The sequence below is a fragment of the Bison bison genome, unplaced genomic scaffold, assembly GCF_000754665.1.
Source record: "Bison bison bison isolate TAMUID 2011002044 unplaced genomic scaffold, Bison_UMD1.0 scf7180017864040, whole genome shotgun sequence".
NCBI classification, from domain to species: Eukaryota; Metazoa; Chordata; class Mammalia; order Artiodactyla; family Bovidae; genus Bison; species Bison bison.
The window spans coordinates 5,510,547-5,529,151 of record NW_011494612.1 but is presented as its reverse complement, the minus strand read 5'-3'; the positions used below and the strand labels follow the sequence as shown (position 1 = coordinate 5,529,151).

The 18,605-nt window shown below is 39.5% G+C and overlaps 1 protein-coding gene across 7 annotated transcripts in view; it reads left to right on the top strand.

The window, feature by feature from the left end:
- The window catches only part of PLD1 (phospholipase D1, phosphatidylcholine-specific), a 227,294-nt gene that overhangs the window by 176,191 nt on the left and 32,498 nt on the right, over positions 1-18,605 (top strand). For all 7 annotated transcript variants that reach the window (XM_010835253.1, XM_010835254.1, XM_010835249.1 and 4 more), the window contains 2 exons: positions 7,537-7,650; positions 10,786-10,835. In XM_010835253.1, coding sequence (XP_010833555.1) covers positions 7,537-7,650; positions 10,786-10,835 — 164 coding nt within the window. The remainder of the gene's footprint in view (positions 1-7,536; positions 7,651-10,785; positions 10,836-18,605) is intronic.

Sequence of the window (18,605 nt, the reverse complement as noted above, 5' to 3'; positions counted from 1 at the left end):
AACCCCTGCTCTCTGCAATTAGAGAAAGCCCACCCACAAGCAGCAATGAAGACCCAGCACAGCCATAAATAATACATAAAAATAAATAAATTATTTTTTAAAAGCTTGCCATTTTCAAAAAACAACCAATGAAAAAAATTATGTGTGTTGCACACACAGTATGCAGTGTCCTATCTATAAAGTCTCACATATAATATGCAAAGTCGTGCTAAATAGAACCAGCATTTCTAGTGGACTAGCAATAATTTTCACCAACTCCTTCATTTGCAGATGAAAGAACTTGAAGTCCAGAAAGGTTTACTGCATTTGAAAAGATTTGCCAAACACAAAATAAAATGGGCCATGTCCCAAACCACAGAGAAGCTACAGAGACCAACTCTCCCATAACTGATACCACTGTAGAGTACAATTCTCCCCATAAAGAAACACGAAGCCCCAACCACAGTTATTATTTCTGGCAACATTCACTGCTGCAAAATCTACAACGAGAGAATTTATACCAGCTCTTGATGTTTATGGCAATGAAATATGATCTATAAATCTCAAATTCTCAAAAAGTAAAATGTCTCGTCACAGGAGAAGCACAATGAGCTCCTCTAAGGCCATCTTATAGATCCTGAGACCCTACTCTGAGCAGAAGACCCCTCTTCTGACTGCACCTTGCTGAGGGGGAGGGGAAGGAGGAGGGGATTCTACCTGAGAGAAGAGCAAGGAGGGAAGCCTGAGGAAAGCCACTGCTTGAATTAGGGCTCTGTTTTTAAAGGGACAGAGAGCATTTCAGCAATCACAAAAATTAAAAATATTAGAGATCCCACATTCTCACCACCTTGACAATTTGCTTTTTATTTTCCTATTTTCTTTTTGGTCCATATTCATATATAGACATACTTTCTGAATTGTAATTTATTTCCTTTTCCCAAAACTCACTTGGAGTTCTGTCTCAAGTTTTACTTCTATACAATAGAAGGAAAATTAGTTTAGTTACTTCCTGATAAATGTGACCAAATTCAATGATTTGTGGTTATCTCTGCTTCATATTCAGTCCATCAGGATGCTCCCTGGTCTTTCCTCCTCTCCCACATTCTTGGTATAGACTCTCAGGGCCCTGGGTCGTTTGGAAAGGGCTCCTAGCGCTTAGTATGGATCTGGCTCAAACCTGTTCTGGCATCTGTTTATGTAGCCTGGGGGCCTCAGCCTTCTCCTTTCAAACCTGCCTTTCTGTCCTTTCTCTTCTATTGCTTCCACATCCTGTAGGCTGATAATCACTTCTGAGTGTTCCCTGGAAGCAAGGCTCAGATCCTCAAGGCTCCATATCCTGTTTGAGAGTGAATAGGGCCTGTCCTCTTCTTCCTGGAATTCTACTTGAGGACAAAGGACAGAGTCCCTGCCCTGAGTCTCACTCATTTCTTTATTTTACTTTCATTTTTTTGGAGTATAGTTGCTTTACAATGCTGTGTTAGTTTCTACTGTACAACACAGTGAACCAGCTCTACATATACATATATCCCCCTTTTAGGGATTTCCTTCCCGTTTAGGTCACCACATAGCATTGAGTAGAGTTCCCCGTGCTATACAGTAAGTTCTAGTTATCTATTTTCTACATCGTACCAGCACCAGTGGTAAAGAACCCGCCTGTCAATGCAGGAGATATGAGACATGTGGGTTTGATCCCTGGGTTGGGGAGATCCCCTGGAGGAGGGTGTGGCAACCCACTCCAATATTCTTGCCTGGAGAATCCCATGGACAGAGGAGCCTGGAGGGCTACAGTCCATGGGGTCACAAAGAGTCAGGCATGCCTGAAGGGACTCAGCCTGCCTGCATAGTATCAATACTGTGTATATGTCAGTCTCAATCTCCCAATTCATCCTGTTGCCTTTACCCCTTGGTGTCCATGCATTTGTTCTCTAGGTCTGTGCCTCTATTTTCTGCTTTGTAAAAATGACTACACCATTTTTTTCAGATTCCACATATATGCATTAATATACAGTATTTGTTTTTCTCTTTCTGACTTACTTCACTCTATATGACAGTCTGTAGGTCCGTCCACCATCCATGTCTCTACAAAGGACCCAATTTCGTTCCTTTTAGTGGCTGAGTAATATTCTATTGTATATATGTACCACATTTTCTTTATCACTCTTATTTCTTTAAACTCCTGCTTCAGCTCAAAGGATCTCTCCCCAGTTCCTTAAATCTAAGAAGCTGATATCTTTGTGCCCTTACTCCTCTGTAAGAGCATCATCCTAGAGCAAGGCTTCTTTCATATCTCCAGTTGCTGAGGAGGGAAGTAAACACATTTAAGGAGAAAAATTTAATAGTTAATAGTATCAGTCTGCCACATCTGTGATTGTCTTGTGATTGCAGCTTTGCATTAGGGCCGTTTTAGCACTGTAGCCTACCAGAAGTACTTTGCTAGGAAGCCATCACAGTGGTTGTTTTGTGGCTGTAAGAAGTTATATCCATGAGTGGCTATAACATAATTTAGTTAATCATCTCCCCATTATTGGACATTTATTTCCAATTTCTAGCTATCGTACGTAACACTGCTGTGAGAGTTAGTGAATTCTGAAAGAAAAATGTATTTTAACAAAAAGCCTGAGAATGCAATTTTATAAAATTGTTCTGAACTAAAGTGGATAAAGCGATCACCTGCATGATGACCTGGTGCCCACTAGCTCTTCTTTTGCTTTTAAAATCATAAATAATTCTGCACAGTAGGGGCTCAAGTTCTTGCCCTACACCAACTGCTGTCATTTCACCACCTCAACGTTGTAAGGATGTTTCAGAAGAGGTTAGAATTCTTAGCAGCCAGGAACCATTGTTTTCTAGGGACTGGATCAGGAAGGGAGACTGGACATGCTAGCACAGAAAATTTTCTCTTCATTGACTTAAACTTAGCAACAGTTGTATAGTTTAAAATTCCAGATCCCTTTGTTTTTTATGGCAGTGAAAATCTAAGTCATTTCTGCTAATTTCCTGAACACAACTTAAAAATTTCATTGTTAAGGAAATTAAAAAACTGCTACATTGAAAAAAGAAAAAGAGCAAAGAACTAACAGAGTCCCAAGAACTAGAAAATGTGAGTAGTCTGATTTCTACAAACTGACTCTTCAAGAATGTTTTGTCCAAAGATAGAAGGTTTTTATAGGACATTTCCAAATGTCTACATTTTGAAGTCATCTTTGCTTTTAAAAAAAAACACAAAGATACAAGGGAACTATCTTTTACACACAGAATAACAAATACTAGGTATTCAAGACCAAAAATATTACTTCTGAGATTTTTCTAACCAATGTGAAAAGCAACTTATGTGCGTCAGCACACATAGCGAAATAGGTATTTGGAATTTTGGAGTAGCAAAAAATTTGAAATGATTCGTGAACATGAAGTCGCTCAGTCGCATCTGACTCTTTGCAACCCCATGGACTGTAGCCTACCAGGCTCCTCTGTCCATGGGATTTTCCAGGCAATAGTACTGGAGTGGATTGCCACTTCCTTCTCCAAGGGATCTTCCCAACCCAGGGATCGAACCCGGGTCTCCCGCATTGTAGACAGACGCTTTACCGTCTGAGCCACCAGGGAAGTCCGTAATGATTCAGTGCCCACCAAAAGAGAACTGGTTTAAATATCATGGCATGGATTTGGAATACTGTCATTTTGTTTTTAAAAATGGGCGTCTCTCTAAGTGCAAATATCGAAGAATTTCCAGGATACATTGATAAATTAGTTTTTTAAAAATTCAGAAACGTGTTTACAGTGATTCTAACATTTGTGTAGAAGGAAAGAATGCATATATATGTTTATAAGTTCATAGACTATTTCTGAAAGAACATAAAAAGTAATATGAATTGCCCTTAGGGAGGGGAAATGAAGGCTAGAGACAAAGGAGTGAAAAAGAAGTTTTTTCATTGTATAATCTTCCACTTCTGAAGACCTGTTCTGTGAGCATATGTTATCCATTCAAAAATGTAATTTATTTGGTGATTCCTCAAAAAGCTAAACATAGAATAACTATGTGACTCAGTAACACCATTCCTGGGTATATAAAATAAATGAAAACAGGGACTCAAATATTATATGCCCACATTCCCTGCTGAGCACTGAAGAATTGATGCTTTCAAATTGCAATGCTGGAGAAGACTCTCAAGAGTCCCTTGGACAGCAAGGAGATCAAACTAGTTAATCCTAAAGAAAATCAATCCTGAATGTTCCCTGGAAGGACTGATGCTTAAGTTGAAGCTTCAATACTTTGGCCACTTGATGTGAAAAGCTGACTCATTGATGAAGACCCAGATGCTGAGAAAGATGGAGGGCAGGAGAAGCGGGTGACAGAGGATGAGGTGGTTGTATGGCAACATCGACACAATGGACAGGAGTTAGAGCAAACTCTGGGAGATAGTGAAGGACAGGGAAGCCTGACATGCTGCAGTTCACAAGGTTGCAAAGAGTCCGACACAACTTAGCGACTGAACAACAATAACAAATCCACTGCAGCATTATTCAGGATAGCCAAAAGCTGGAAATATCACAAGTGCCCGCCTACAGATGACAAGATAAACCAAATGTGGTTCTACATATAACAGAATATTACTCAGCCATAAGAAGGAAGGAAATTCTGACTCATGCTACATCATGGATGAATCTTGACAGATATGCTAAGTGAAATAAAATCAGCCACAGAAGGTCAAATACTGTTTGATTCCACTTAGCTGAAATATCTAGACCAGGCAAATTTCTAGAGACAGAAAGTAGATTAGACATTGCCAGAGGTTGCAGGGAGGGGAAATGGGAAGTTATTGCAAAATTATCAGAGTTTCTATTTGGGCTCATGAAAAACTTTTGCAAGTAGAGATCATGATGGTTGCACAAGATGTGAAAGTAACTGATAACACTGAATGGTATGCTTCAAATTGGTTAACATGGTAAATTTTATGTTACATATATTTTACCACTGGTTTCCGTGGTGGCTCAGACAGTAAAGAATCCGCCTGCAGTGCAGGAGACGTGGGTTCAATCCCTGGGTTGGGAAGATCCCCTGGAGAAGGAAATGACAACCCACTCCAGTATTCTGACCTGGAAAATTCCATGGACAGAGGAGTCTGGTGGGCTAGAGTCCATGGGGTCCCAAAGAGTCAGACACGACTGATTGACTAATACTTATGTTTTACCACAATAAAAAAATTCAACTAAGATGTAATCTAGTTTAAAGAAAAATATCCTGTTGAACCTCTTGTCTATCAGAGGTATTCCAGAAGCAAACATTCTTCCAACCAGACCCCATCCTCTCAAAGCAAATAGTACCAGGTGCATGCTTGTGCAAAGGTTCTCTGTTGGGCACTGCCCAAAATAGAAAGTGAAGTGGACATACGTCCTGTGTTTCAAAAGGGCTTATCACATATCCTAGCCAGCAGACGTACCTGTCACTGTTGTGTAACGCAAAGAAGGTGCTGAGTAGGCATGCCCGCCACGTGCAGCAGGAATGTGGAGGCAGAAGCAAGTCAGTTCTGACTGGCATATCCAGGATGGCCTGGCACGAAGAGCCAGTCCTCAGTCCTGCAAGAGGAAGAGGGTTCCTGTGAGGAGAAGGACGTCCAGGCTTGGGGACAGACAAGTTAGGTTGGCTAACCTGCTTTAGTGCAGGTGTACCTCTGAACAGAGGGCAGTGATGTCCCGTCACTGGAGTGTGGGTCTGGGAGAATCAGACTAAAGGTGATTCTGTAAAAACAGTTGAGACCATGTGCATATGTGCTCAGTCCCACCAGGTTTCTCTGTCTATGAAATTTCCCAGGCAAGAATACTAGAGTGGGTTGCCCTTTCCTTCTCCAAAGATGTCTGTAACTGGCTGTGATTAATGATAAACACCATTGCACTCAGACCAGCTTGTTGAGGCCAGATGGTGTCAATTTTCAAGTGTAAAATTCATTTGGACTTTTAAATACCGTGGCTCAGACTGTAAAGCATCTGCCTACAGTGCAGGAGACCCTGGTTCAATCCCTGGGTCGGGAAGATCCTTTGGAGAAGGAAATGGCAACCCACTCCAGTACTCTTGCCTGGAAAATCCCATGGATGGAGGAGCGTGGTGGGCTACAGTCCATGGGGTCACAGAGTCAGACACGACTGAGCAACTTCACTTGGTGGGACAGTAGCTTAGGTATTCTTTCTGTTCTTCCCATTTTCTAGCTTAATATCTAGGAATGTGAGCTTCTTACCCTTATCTGACAGAGAACTTTTAACACTTCATATTTTAAAAAAAAAATTTTCCAACTCAAACTGTGTTTGCCATCTAGTGATTAATTCATGCCATTACAGTACCCTAGTTCAGATTTCCTCATTTTTGGCTCTGCAGTTAAGCTCAAAGGCCTCTAGACTCTGTCCTGTTGGCTGTGGCTTCTGACTCGAGCCACACTTTCCCTAGTCTTCATTTGGTAAGCTGACCTCAGTAATGAAGTCTGACCCCTCTGAGAGTAGTAATAATATTCACCCAAAAGAAATATGTGGCAGTTTTTAAAAAAAAAGAAAAAGAAAAATGTAGAGGTTTAAAAGAAAATGTACTTTAGGAATTATGTATTATGAAAAGTTTCGGTAGATTCCAATTTGAAAATTAACCTGCAGCAGCATCTTTGTGAGAATGTAGACCTCTCAGATAAATGGGTGAGATTCTGACCATAGTAGATACCATGGCCACCTCCAGACTTGCCCTTCTTCCTGTGTGTCTTCCAGAGATAAGGACATTAACAGTCTCGCCTCCAAAGAGGCAGTATCTATTTGAACATAATTCTCCAAATTTCCGACTTTCTGAACGCAGATCAAAGTAAGGACCCACACTTTCTTCTTCTAAACATTTGTTACATCCTTGAGTTAGCAAAAGCAGCTCAAAGGCTTTTCTTTCAAAGGCTGTTGTTAATCAGTTGGGAGAGTGAGCTAAGAAATATTTTGTATATGCAGGAGATTTAAAACTCAACGTCAGTTACTTAAAATTCTTGACGGACCCACGGTAATATTTTGCATTTGAAGCAGAGTTTTCAGGGGTGAAGCAGAGCTTAACGATGATTTCTGCACTAGAAAATATCCTGGGTCCAATACCTTGTCTTTCCCCTGAGATTTAGGCTGTGGGAACTCATTTACTCAGTGATTGCTAACTGAATGCCTACTGTCCACAGGAAATGGTTAGGATAATATCTTTTCAAATATCTTTGTTGTCACCTCTCTAACTTCCATGGGGTCCACGCAAGGGCTTCTTACAAGGAATTTTGTCCTAGGAAGGATTGTGCTGTAGAGAGATAGTGGATACAGTTCCCACTTTACTGCCAAGTGCAGCTTATTTTTCAGGTTGTTACGAATGGTTAGCCTGACCGCCACTTCTGGCTTCCAGTCTAGCAACATGCCTTTCTCCGCCAAAGCCTGGAACGTGATAGAGGGTATTGTGGGAAGCCATTCGCTCAGTCTCCAAAACCGTGAACTGCTTGGCTGTCAATTTTAACTGTTACTGTGTCTTTTTTCCCTTGTGATGAAACTCTCTATGTCTGATTTTTGCAGGGGAAGCCAGAGATACCGGGTGTATGTTGTGATACCACTTCTGCCAGGTTTTGAAGGAGACATTTCAACCGGCGGAGGAAATGCTCTACAGGCAATAATGCACTTCAACTACAGGTGCCAAAGTTCTGAAATCCTCTGTTTTCAGCTTTCAGTCAGTCATGCATGTAAACTGGCCGGAGGCGTGGAAATGTTTTTCCACATCTATTCAGTGGAGCATTGAACAGATGGACACATTTCTTTGTTTTGCATTTGAATCTTGGTCTGTTCACTAGTTGATAAAACTCAAATAGAGCCTAAAATCTTACATGGTAGGCCTAGGACACTTGGTAAGTATAAAAGAACTTAAATATTAGTCTCTCTCTTATACTAATTGCCTATCACATATGTGTGTGTGTGTATATATATAGAGAGAGAGAACAAGAGTAGAGAGTGCTTATCTCCATTTATGAGATATATACACACAATATATATACAAATATAAAATTACTAATATTTTAGTTATTTGTTGTTGCTATTTGTTGTTTTAGTCGCTAAGTTGTATTTGACTCTTTTGCAACCCCATGAACTGTAGCCTGCCAGGCTCCTCTGTCCATGGGATTTCCCAGGCAAGAATACTGGAGTAGGTTGCCATTTCCTGCTCCGGGTGATCTTCCCGACCCAGGGATCAAACCCATATGTCCTGCACTGGCAGGTGGATTCTTTACCACTGAGCCACCAGGGATTTAGTACATATTAGTATATATTATAAATGGAGATAAGAACTTTATATAAAGTTCTTTATACATAATTAATTTTAAAGATAATTTTAAAATTATCCTCAAGCTATAAATAGTTATTGAGCTTTCCATATTCCTTGTAGTAAGTAGATAAAAAATAAATAAATAAATGCTTACAGTGACATGATTTGCACATGATGGTTTATGAGTATTCTAGGCAGCAATCCTTCAACAAGGTTGGTAATAAGAGTCTCTGCCTGTAAGTGAAGCATGAAGGTTCTTTCCTGTCTCCTGGAATTTTAATTCTGTTTTCCCTACCGTCTCGTTAGAATTTTAGGGGGAATGCTAAGTCCTGTTCTCAATATTCTGAAAAGCAGAGTGTCCATGTTCACTCAAAAAGGCCCACGAGGCTTCAGGTTTGGCCAGGAGATGATGATGAAAGGACTGAGAGGTCCTAGCTGGTGGGCAGTATAGAGAGGTGGTGCAGAAAGGGATGGAAACCACCCCCCCAACCCCCACCCCCACTCCCGCCTGGCATTCTTTCTGGGTCACTTAGCTGAGAAGAGTGACCTAGTAACAAGTAAATGCAACAGCCCTGGCATAAATCCAGCTCCCAGTTACAAACCCTGTGACATGAGACACAAAAGTGCCCTGATCAGGATCGTATGTCAGAGCAAGGACTAGCACTTGGATATTTTCTTTTAATATCCCGTTTTTCAGAACCATTTGTAGTTTCCCACCTTTCTAATCAAATTCTTTTGTGGGGAAGGGACAAATAAGGTCTTGTCCCAAACCCCCAGTGTGTGAAGCAGATGAGGATTCAGGGCCCTGGCCAGATTGGAGGTGGGGGCTTAGATGCGCTCTGGCTTGTGTCCTCCTCCCTAGAGGCACCCCTTTCATGATCTAAGGCCTTCCAGTGGTTTGAGTGTACCATTATGGTGGAAATCTTTGTTTTAATCCTCTTGTTTCTTTCTGACTTTTCAAGCATGTGTCTTTCTGTCTGCCAGGGTTTCAAGTAAAGATGTTTTGTTTCTTCTGGGATAATTTTGCCCGGTGACAGTATGAGAAAACTTTCCCTGTGCTTTGGTCTATACACTTGAAGATTTGCCCACTTCTCATATTATCTGATTTATAACGTGACAAACAAAGCTTTTGAAGTATTTAAGGCACTGACATAATGTTTAATTTGGTTTTATCCACTTCATTTGCCATGCTAATATTATTTTTGGAATTGTAATTACTTTCTATGACTGTTTTCTTGGGTTTGAACCAGCTGAATGAAATAACATGTTTGGCTTTTGTTCAGCAACCGAAACTATATCCTTTTATTATGCAAAAACATCTGTATTTGCTGGCATCATCTTTAATAATATCAGCATTTCCTAGGCTTAAGTGTAGTTTTAATTACTTTCATAGAGCAAGCAGATGGAGCATAGAATTTTTTGTTTTGTCAGTGTAATTCATCGTCTATTATCAGAGTCTTGAGAAACAAAACCATTAGTAGAGCCAGCTATTTGAGACTATACTTTTCACTTTTAAGGGGTTTTCTAGCTTTACGGAGAGGGCTCAGGTACAGTAGTTTCTTTAATTCCAAAGGAACTAATGCTACCTTTTCAAAGAGGGAAAACTCATTCATAATCCATCTTTTTAAAATAACATCTCTTTCTGGGCTTCCCTGGTGGCTCAGATGTAAAGAATCTGCCTGCCAATGCAGGAGACTCAGGTTCAATTCCTGGGGTGGGAAGACCCCCCTGGGGAAGGGAATGTCTACCCACTCCAGTATTCTTGCCTGGAAAATTCCAGAGGAGCCTGGTGGGCTACAGTCCATGGTGTCGCAAAGAGTCGAACACCAGGCTGAGTGACTAACACTTTCACTTTCTGAAATCTAATATCAATTTTGTAACTTTTCCATTTATCCACCTCAAAACAACTTGTCCCATCAGTAACAGAAGTGACACTCATATTTTTTTCTTTACTTTTAAAAAGCCTATATAGCATCTTCTCATAAAAGCACTTGCTGTTTTTACTTGGATTCAGTTCAGTTCAGTTCAGTCGCTCATACCCTTGACTAGATGGACCTTTGTTGGCAAAGTAATATCTCTGCTTTTGAATATGCTATCTAGGTTGGTCATAACTTTCCTTCCAAGGAGTAAATGTCTTTTAATTTCATGGCTGCAATCACCATCTGCAGTGATTTTGGAGCCCCCCAAAATAAAGTCTGCCACTGTTTCCACTGTTTCCCCATCTATTTCCCATGAAGTGATGGGACCAGATGCCATGATCTTAGTTTTCTGAATGTTGAACTTTAAGCCAACTTTTTCACGCTCCTCTTTCACTTTCATCAAGAGGCTTTTTAGTTCCTCTTCACTTTCTGCCATAAGGGTGGTGTCATCTGCATATCTGAGGTTATTGATATTTCTCCCAGCAATCTTGATTCCAGCTTGTGCTTCTTCCAGCCTAGCGTTTCTCATTGCAATTGGGATTGATTCCTTTGAAATCTCTTTAATTGTTTCTTTCCTTTATGTGTTTTCAGAACCATGTGCAGAGGAGAAAATTCCATCCTTGGACAATTAAAAGCAGAGAGTGAGTAACTGCTTTTCTTTTCCTGCATGGTTGTTTCTTGGGACATATTAGTAATTATTGGTGTTTTTATAGTGTGGTTATAGAACTCTTCACAAAAGATAGCCCACAAAATGCTTAGCAGAAATAAATTACTTATTTTCACTAAATTGTCTAAACAGTTGTTCAAACTAAGCCATCACAGCATGAGATGCATAGGTGGTAAAAATGAGAGTATTTTTATAAATTTTTAAAAACTTTTTACACTTTTTATTTTTGGGGCCATTCCCTGCAGCCTTTGGGTTCTTAGCTCCCTAACCAGGGGTAGAATGCAAACCCCCTGTGGTGGAAAGCTGAGTCTTAACCACTGGATGGCCAAGGAAGTCCCTATTTTTACAGTTTTTATAATTTATTTGTATTTACTTATAGTAATTGTTTTTATAAGAAGTGGGATTTGTAAGGCACCTCAAAAGACCCCACATGTATACCTATGGCTGATTCACACTGATGCATAGCAAAAACAAAGACAATATTGTAATTATACTACAATTAAAAATTAAATATAAATTTTAAAAAATGACTTCATATGTATCTTCTCCTGTGATCCCTCACCACAGTCCTAGAAAGTAAACAGGAAGGGGTCATCCCTGCTTTAAGGATGAGGACTTGATCAACAAGTATGTATGTGGCCTCCTGCGTGCATGCGTGCTAAGTCGCTTCTTTGCAACCCTATGGACTGTAGCCCACCAGGCTCCTCTGTTCATGGGATTCTCCAGACAAGAATTCTGGAATGGGTACCTATTTCCTTCTCCAGGGAGTCTTCCTGACCCAGGGATTGAACCCAGGTAGCCTGTATTGCAGGCAGATTCTTTACATCTGAGCCACCAGGGAAGCCCCGTAGCATAGTAGCTGCTGCTGCTGCTGCTGCTAAGTCGCTTCAGTCGTGTCCGACTCTGTGCAACCCCATAGACGGCAGCCCACCAGGCTCCCCCGTCCCTGGAATTCTCCAGGCAAGAACACTGGAGTGGGTTGCCATTTCCTTCTCCAATGCATGAAAGTGAAAAGGGAAAGACACCCCCAAATCCACTCCTAAATAAAAGCAACAAAAATGCTCGCAAAAATTGTCAAAAATCAACTTCTACAGAACTTGGGAAATTAACCAAGGGCATGTAACAATTTGTTTATTCAAGAAGGACAGCAGAATCTTGGTAAAAGCAGCAAGCTTTTTAATTTGCCATGTGCCCATCCCCTTCTCCTCAGTTCCATGGCAGCCTTGAGAACCAACTCCCCATCACTGTGAAAGGAAACCCGTAGCCTGGCAACTACTGGGAGGAGCCGAATAGGTTGAAAGCTCCCATCTTCCCACAATCCTCAGAAGATAGTCATAATTTGACCTGACGGGCAGTTTGAAAGACTCTAAAATAGCTAGTTTAACTATGTGCAAAAAACTGAAGGAAATAAATCTAAGGAACTAAAGAGAAGTAAAAAACAATCACTCTCCAAATAGAGACCATAAAAACTAAATTTTTTTTAATAATAATCAAGTATAAGTTGAAATAAAATGTACATTAGAGAATTCAGTAGCATACTGGAGTAGGCAGATAAATCAACAAACTTAAAGATAAGTCAAGTGAGATTACCCAGTCTGAGGAGCAGAAAAAAAAAAGTGCAGAAAAATGAATGTGGCATTTAGAATAGCCGAGACAACCTCTGTTATTGTTCAGTCAAAGTCGTGCTGACTGTTTGTGACCCCATGGATTGTAGCACACCAGGCTTCCCTGTCTTTCACCATCTCCTGGAGCTTGCTCAAACTCGTGTCCATCAAGTCAGTAATATCATCCAACCATGTCATCCTCTGTCACCCCCTTCTTCTCCTGCCCCCAATCTTTCCCAGCATCAGAGTCTTATCCAATGAATCAGCTTTTCTTGAAAAAGAACAAATTGGAGGATTCACACTCTCAATTTTAGAACTTACTATAAAACTACAGTAATAAAACCAGTGTGATACTGATATAAAGATAGACATATAGGTCATAGGAATAGAACTGAGAATACAGAAATAAACTCTTATGACTATGGTCACTTGAATTTCAAAAAGGGTTTCAGGACAATTGCATGTCCTGAAATGGTGTTTGAACAACTGGATATTCACATACAAAGGGATGAAGTTGGGCCTTACACCATATACAAAAAAAATAAGTCAAAATGGATCAGGACCTAAAATGTAAAAACTCTTAGAAAAAAACATAGACAAAAATCATTCTGACATTGTATTAACATAGGTTTCTTGGCTTTACAATAAAAATAGATTAAGTTGGATTTCATCAGACATAAAAGCTTTTATGTTCCAATGGACACTATCAAGGAACTGGGATAAAAAAGACTGAAAAAATGTTTGCAAATCATATATCTGATAAGGGATTCATATCCTGAATACACAAAGAACATTTACAAGTCAACAATAAAGAGCTAATCCAATTAAAAATGGGCCAAGAATCTAAATAGACATTTCTTCAAAGAAGATATACAAATGGCCAATAAACATATGAAAAGATACTCAACATCATTAATCATTAGAGAAATTCAAGTAAAAATCATAAGATACAACTTTATATCCACTAAGATGGCTATGATTTAAGACATAAAAAAGATAATGATGAGAATATGAAAATTTTAGAATCCTCATACGTTGCTGTTGGGAATTCAAAATGGTGTGGACTCCTTGGAAAGCAGTTTGGTAGTTCCCTAAAAGTTAAACATAGAGCTAACATGCGCTCAGGTGCTCAGTCACTCAGCCGCTTTTTGCTACCCCATAGACTGTAGGCCGCCAGGCTACTGAAATTTTCCAGGCAAGAATACTGGAGTGGATTGCCATTTCCTTCTGCAAGAGTTACCATATAACTTAGCAATTCTGCTCCATAGAATATACCCAAGAGAATTGAAAACATGTTCACACAAAAACAAAGGAAGGAAAGTAAAACAACTAAAAGAAAACTACCACTCCTTTGTTGGAACAGATTCCCAGTGCCAGAAATGCCAGAAAATCCTGAATCTTGTGGCCAAATACTGGCAAATATAATGTATGGCTTTTATTTTCAGAGTAATTAAAATGCCTTAAAACTGGATAGTGGTGATAATGGTACAGCTTTGTGAATATACGTTTTTTTTAAAAGACACTGAATTGCATACTTTAAAGAGGCAAATTTTATGGCCGGTGGATTTTTAAATGATCTGGAAGCCGTAAAAATAATGAATTAAGCCTTTAGGACTATATAATTTTAAACTTATCTATTTCTGTTTAGTATTCAGTGATTTTTCACAAATGGTCTCCTCAATCTAAAAATCTTGAGAAAGAACTTTGGACATAAGACATGTACATCACCAATAATAAATACTTTCAAAAGTTGTATCTAATTTTATCCAGGACATAAATTTACCAGGGGCTTCCCTGGTGGCTCAGTGGTAAAGAATCTGCCTGCAATGCAGAAGACGGAGGAGATGTGGATTTGATCCCTGGGTCAGGGAGGTCCCTTGGAGAAGGGCATGGCAACCCACTGCAGCACTGTGAAAACCCAATGGACAGAGAGAGGAGCCTGGAGGGCTACAGTTCATAGGGTCACAAAGTCATACACGACTGAAGCAACTGAGCGCTCACGCACACAGATTTACCAGAGTATTACCCTATCTCTAGGGTAATGGTTTAAAATGAGTTGATAGTGAATGAGTAAGGTTCTAAAAGATCTATTGATAAAAACAAAATCAGGGGACTTCTCCGGTGGTTAAGACTCTGTGCTTCCACTACAGGGGTGAGGGTTGATCCCTGATCAGGGAACGAAGATCCCACATGCCATATGGTGTGGCAAAAAAAAAAAAAGCATGAAATTTGAGAGTAGATAAAAATGGATACATCTTTTAAAAAGAAATAAAATCAGGACAGTCATTTAGTAATGACAGTGGCTAGTAAAAATGCAAAGGTGAGGTTATAGGAGAATAAAAAGTCAGAACAAGACTATTATTTAGTTTCTCAATCATAAAAATATCCTGAGCTTATTATGAAGCATTTCCTTGGACTCTGGACCCTTTTTCTTCCTTTGCCTATTCAGGGGAAAAATTGGATTTTAGCATAGGAAGTAATTTTAATGTTAAGCCCTCTAACAAAACGAGTTCCAAGTACCCTGGGAACAAGTCAAAATCAGGCATCTCTGTGGGGGAAATGCTCATACACTAAACATGGAAGAATAGATTAATTACATAATGTCCCTTTTTGAGGCACAGTGTTGTATTGTTGGCTTTGTTTTCATAAAAGTATAGTGGGTTTTAAATACATGAACTAGCTAATCTCTAATTGGATAGAGAACTGTAGTTTTCTCCTGTTTCAGTTCTTTAGAAATAACAAAACTGCTGCTATGAATATGTTAGAATTCCTGAAAAGAAAACCAGCTGTGATTAGTGTATAATTTTCTGATATGCTAATCTTCAGGGATTTAGTGTTTAACTTAAAGCATTTCTTTATCATTTTTATAATTGTTGTGAATTATGGCATTTTAGCAGCCCATTTAGTGTAATTTAACACAAGGTCTAGAGGTATTCAATTAGGATTAGAAATGTACATGTAAGAAGTACTTGTTTAAGCAGCAAATGCCTGTAACAACTCCAAGTCCTTTCACAAAATGTCCTGATAAACTTAAGAGTCTATTGTATCAGATTTCTCATCTTTCAAGCTATATCTGCACCAACATTCACAATAGATATGTCTTGGAGGCCTATATAAAACTCCAGATTCTCAAATACTCCATGACATGTACTTTGGAAGCCCCCGTGACTATTTTCTGCCTATTGCTCTTTATTAATACCTGTCATGCTCCTGGCTTTCTCATGTTTTATTAAGAAGACACTGTTTCAGTATATTCTCACACCACAAGTTAACATCACCAAGTTTGTTACTCTGTTGAGTCAGTTTCCTTCACAGAATAACGTACACTCAACTGTACTTTGCAGGTTCCCCAGCCCACATTCAACCAACCGCAGATTGAAAATATTTGAGGGAAAAAAACCTAGAAAGTTCCAAAAGGCAAAACTTGAATTTGCCACAGGCAGGCAACTATTAGCATAACACTTACATTGTAATAAGTATTGTAAATAATCTAGAGATGATTTAAGGTGTACAAGAGGATGTGTGTACATCACGTGAAAATGGTATACGACTTTATATTAACATAAAGGACTAGAGTAGGGCAGATTTTTTCATCCTTGGGGATCCTGGAACCAGTACCCTGTGGATACTGAGGGATGACTGTACTGGCCGAAGTAATTTCTCAGTTTACTTTTTCTGCTCATAAGAGTGGGTGGTGGATCTGTTCACCTCTTTTGACAGGACACAACATATCTACTTTCTAGCTTGGAACCCTTATCTTCATTTTGGTCCCTGTTACTGGTACTCACCCTGAGCTTTCTTTTTAAAGACATTTTTCATAAAGAAATAAAGATTTCTGCCACTCTATAGGAATTATTTCATAGCAAGGGTGAATGGGGAGTAGGTATGGAGTGTGGCCTGTGAGGCTTTTGATGTATGCCCATCAGCCTTTTTTCATTGGCACAAGGGTTTCAGACCCATCTTATACATTCCCATAACTAGCCCGGCAATCAACTGTTTCTTCAAGGAACTTACATAGGTTTGCTCCCCGGTTGCTCAGCTGGTAAAGAACCCACCTGCCAAAGCAGGAGATGCAACAGACAAGGGTTCAATCCCTAAGTCAGAAAGATCTCCTGGAGAAGGAAATGGCAATCTGCTGTAGTATTATTGTTGCCTGGAAATTTCCATGGACAGAGGAGCCTGGCAAGCTACAGTCCATGAGGTTGTAAAGAGTAGGACACAACTGAGTACCCATGCATGCACAGTGGAAAGTGGTATCAGAAACCAAATTCTGGGTAGGAGGTATGATCATTGCTTCTAGGATATTACTGCTGTAGGCTTTTTGCATGCACATTATCTATCTGTCCATCTATCTATCGTCTAATCTCCATACTGATACTTATCATTTCAGTCCCATGCCACAGGATTCCTTCTTGCCATCTCTCTATTTTTATAACTTCTTTATCTCACAGTAAGAAACCTACTTCTATTGTCTATAATATATATATATATTTCCTCAATCTTAGAATACACAGAAATTGCTAGCCCAACTACTATGAAAAATATATCTCACTAGAATCCAATATTTGTTTATAGTTCTTTTTGTCTTTAGCCTAAGAGTATATATCATCAAAAGCTAGTGTTCCAAGTATCTTTGGATTATGGTTTTAATTTGAAAAGCAGTTAGGTTTACTTGCTTTAGTTTGTATTTCATTTGGGTTCTTTTTTCCTATATCTTTCCTGATTTTTTTTTTTCTTTTTTGAGTGTATGCAACAGATTTCCAATAGTCAGAACTATACAAAAGACAGACATGCTTAGACAGGCGCCACTCCACTATACCTCCTTTCGGCTTCTTCCCACCATCTTTCTCACCCTAATCTACTTATGCTCTATTGGTAACAAATTATTTCAGTTTCTAAGTTATTTGGGCTGTGTTTCTTTTTGTACAAATGAGCAGAAACATGTATATTTTCTCATTTCTCCAAATCTGTTTCATAAGAATAACATACCACATATTCTCTTGTGTATTTGCTCTTTTAAAATTTATGCTCCATCCTGGAAATCACTCTGAATCAGTTCATAGAGTTTCATTCCTTTCTGCCTCTGCATAGTCCCCCGTGTACAAATTTGCCATAGTTAATCCAGTCATTCTCTGTGTGAGCATTTAGGTTATATTCAGTACTTTTCAATTGCAATAATATAATTAGTAGCTTTGTGTACATACATTCTTATTTGTTGGAACTGTATATTTACGGTAAGTTTCTAGAATGGAGATGCTGGGCTGGGCTATAGATAATTTGTTAGATATTGACAAATTCCCCTCCAAGTTTATACCAATTTGCACTCTCAGCGTCAATGTAGGAGAGAGCTTACTTCAACCCAGTCTCAACAACAGAATAGGTTATCTTTCTTTCTTTTTTTTTGGTCAGTCTCATAGGTTAAAAAATGCTTTCTCAATATAGTTTTAATTTGCATTTCTGTTAATTATGAGTGAAGATGACTGTCTTTTCAAATGTATCTTTTTGTATGTTTGAATTGTCCATGTCTTTTACCTATTTTTCTAGGAAGACTTTGGTCTTTTCCTCCCTTCAGTTATTTTTTAAATTATTTATTTATTGTGGCTGTGCTAGGTCCTCAGTGCCTTGCAAGTCCTTTCTTTAGCTGCAGAGAGTGGGGACTTCTCTTGTCGCAGCACAGGCTCTAGGGCTTCAGTGTTGCAGCGTGCAGTCTCAGCAGGCGCGGCTCTAGAGCGCAGGCTCGGTAGTCGTGGCACCCTGGTTTCCTTGTTCTGCAGCGTGTGGAATCTTCCTGGTACAGGGACTGAACCCGTGTCCCCTGAATTGGAAGGTAGATGCTTAACCACGCGATCACCAGGGAAGTCCTTTGCCTGTTTTTTTTTTTTTTTGCTTATTGTGTTTTGTGTCATGCAAATGAGTTTGTTTTGTTTTGGGTTTTTTAGCCAACATTATTGATCTTTTCTTTTATTGCCTCTAGATAGTTATAATGGAGAAGGCAATGGCACCCCACTCCAGTACTCTTGCCTGGAAAATCCCATGGACGGAGGAGCCTGGTAGGCTGCAGTCCATGGGGTCACTAGGAGTCGGACACGACTGAGTGGCTTCACTTTCACTTTTCACTTTTATGCATTGGAGAAGGGAAT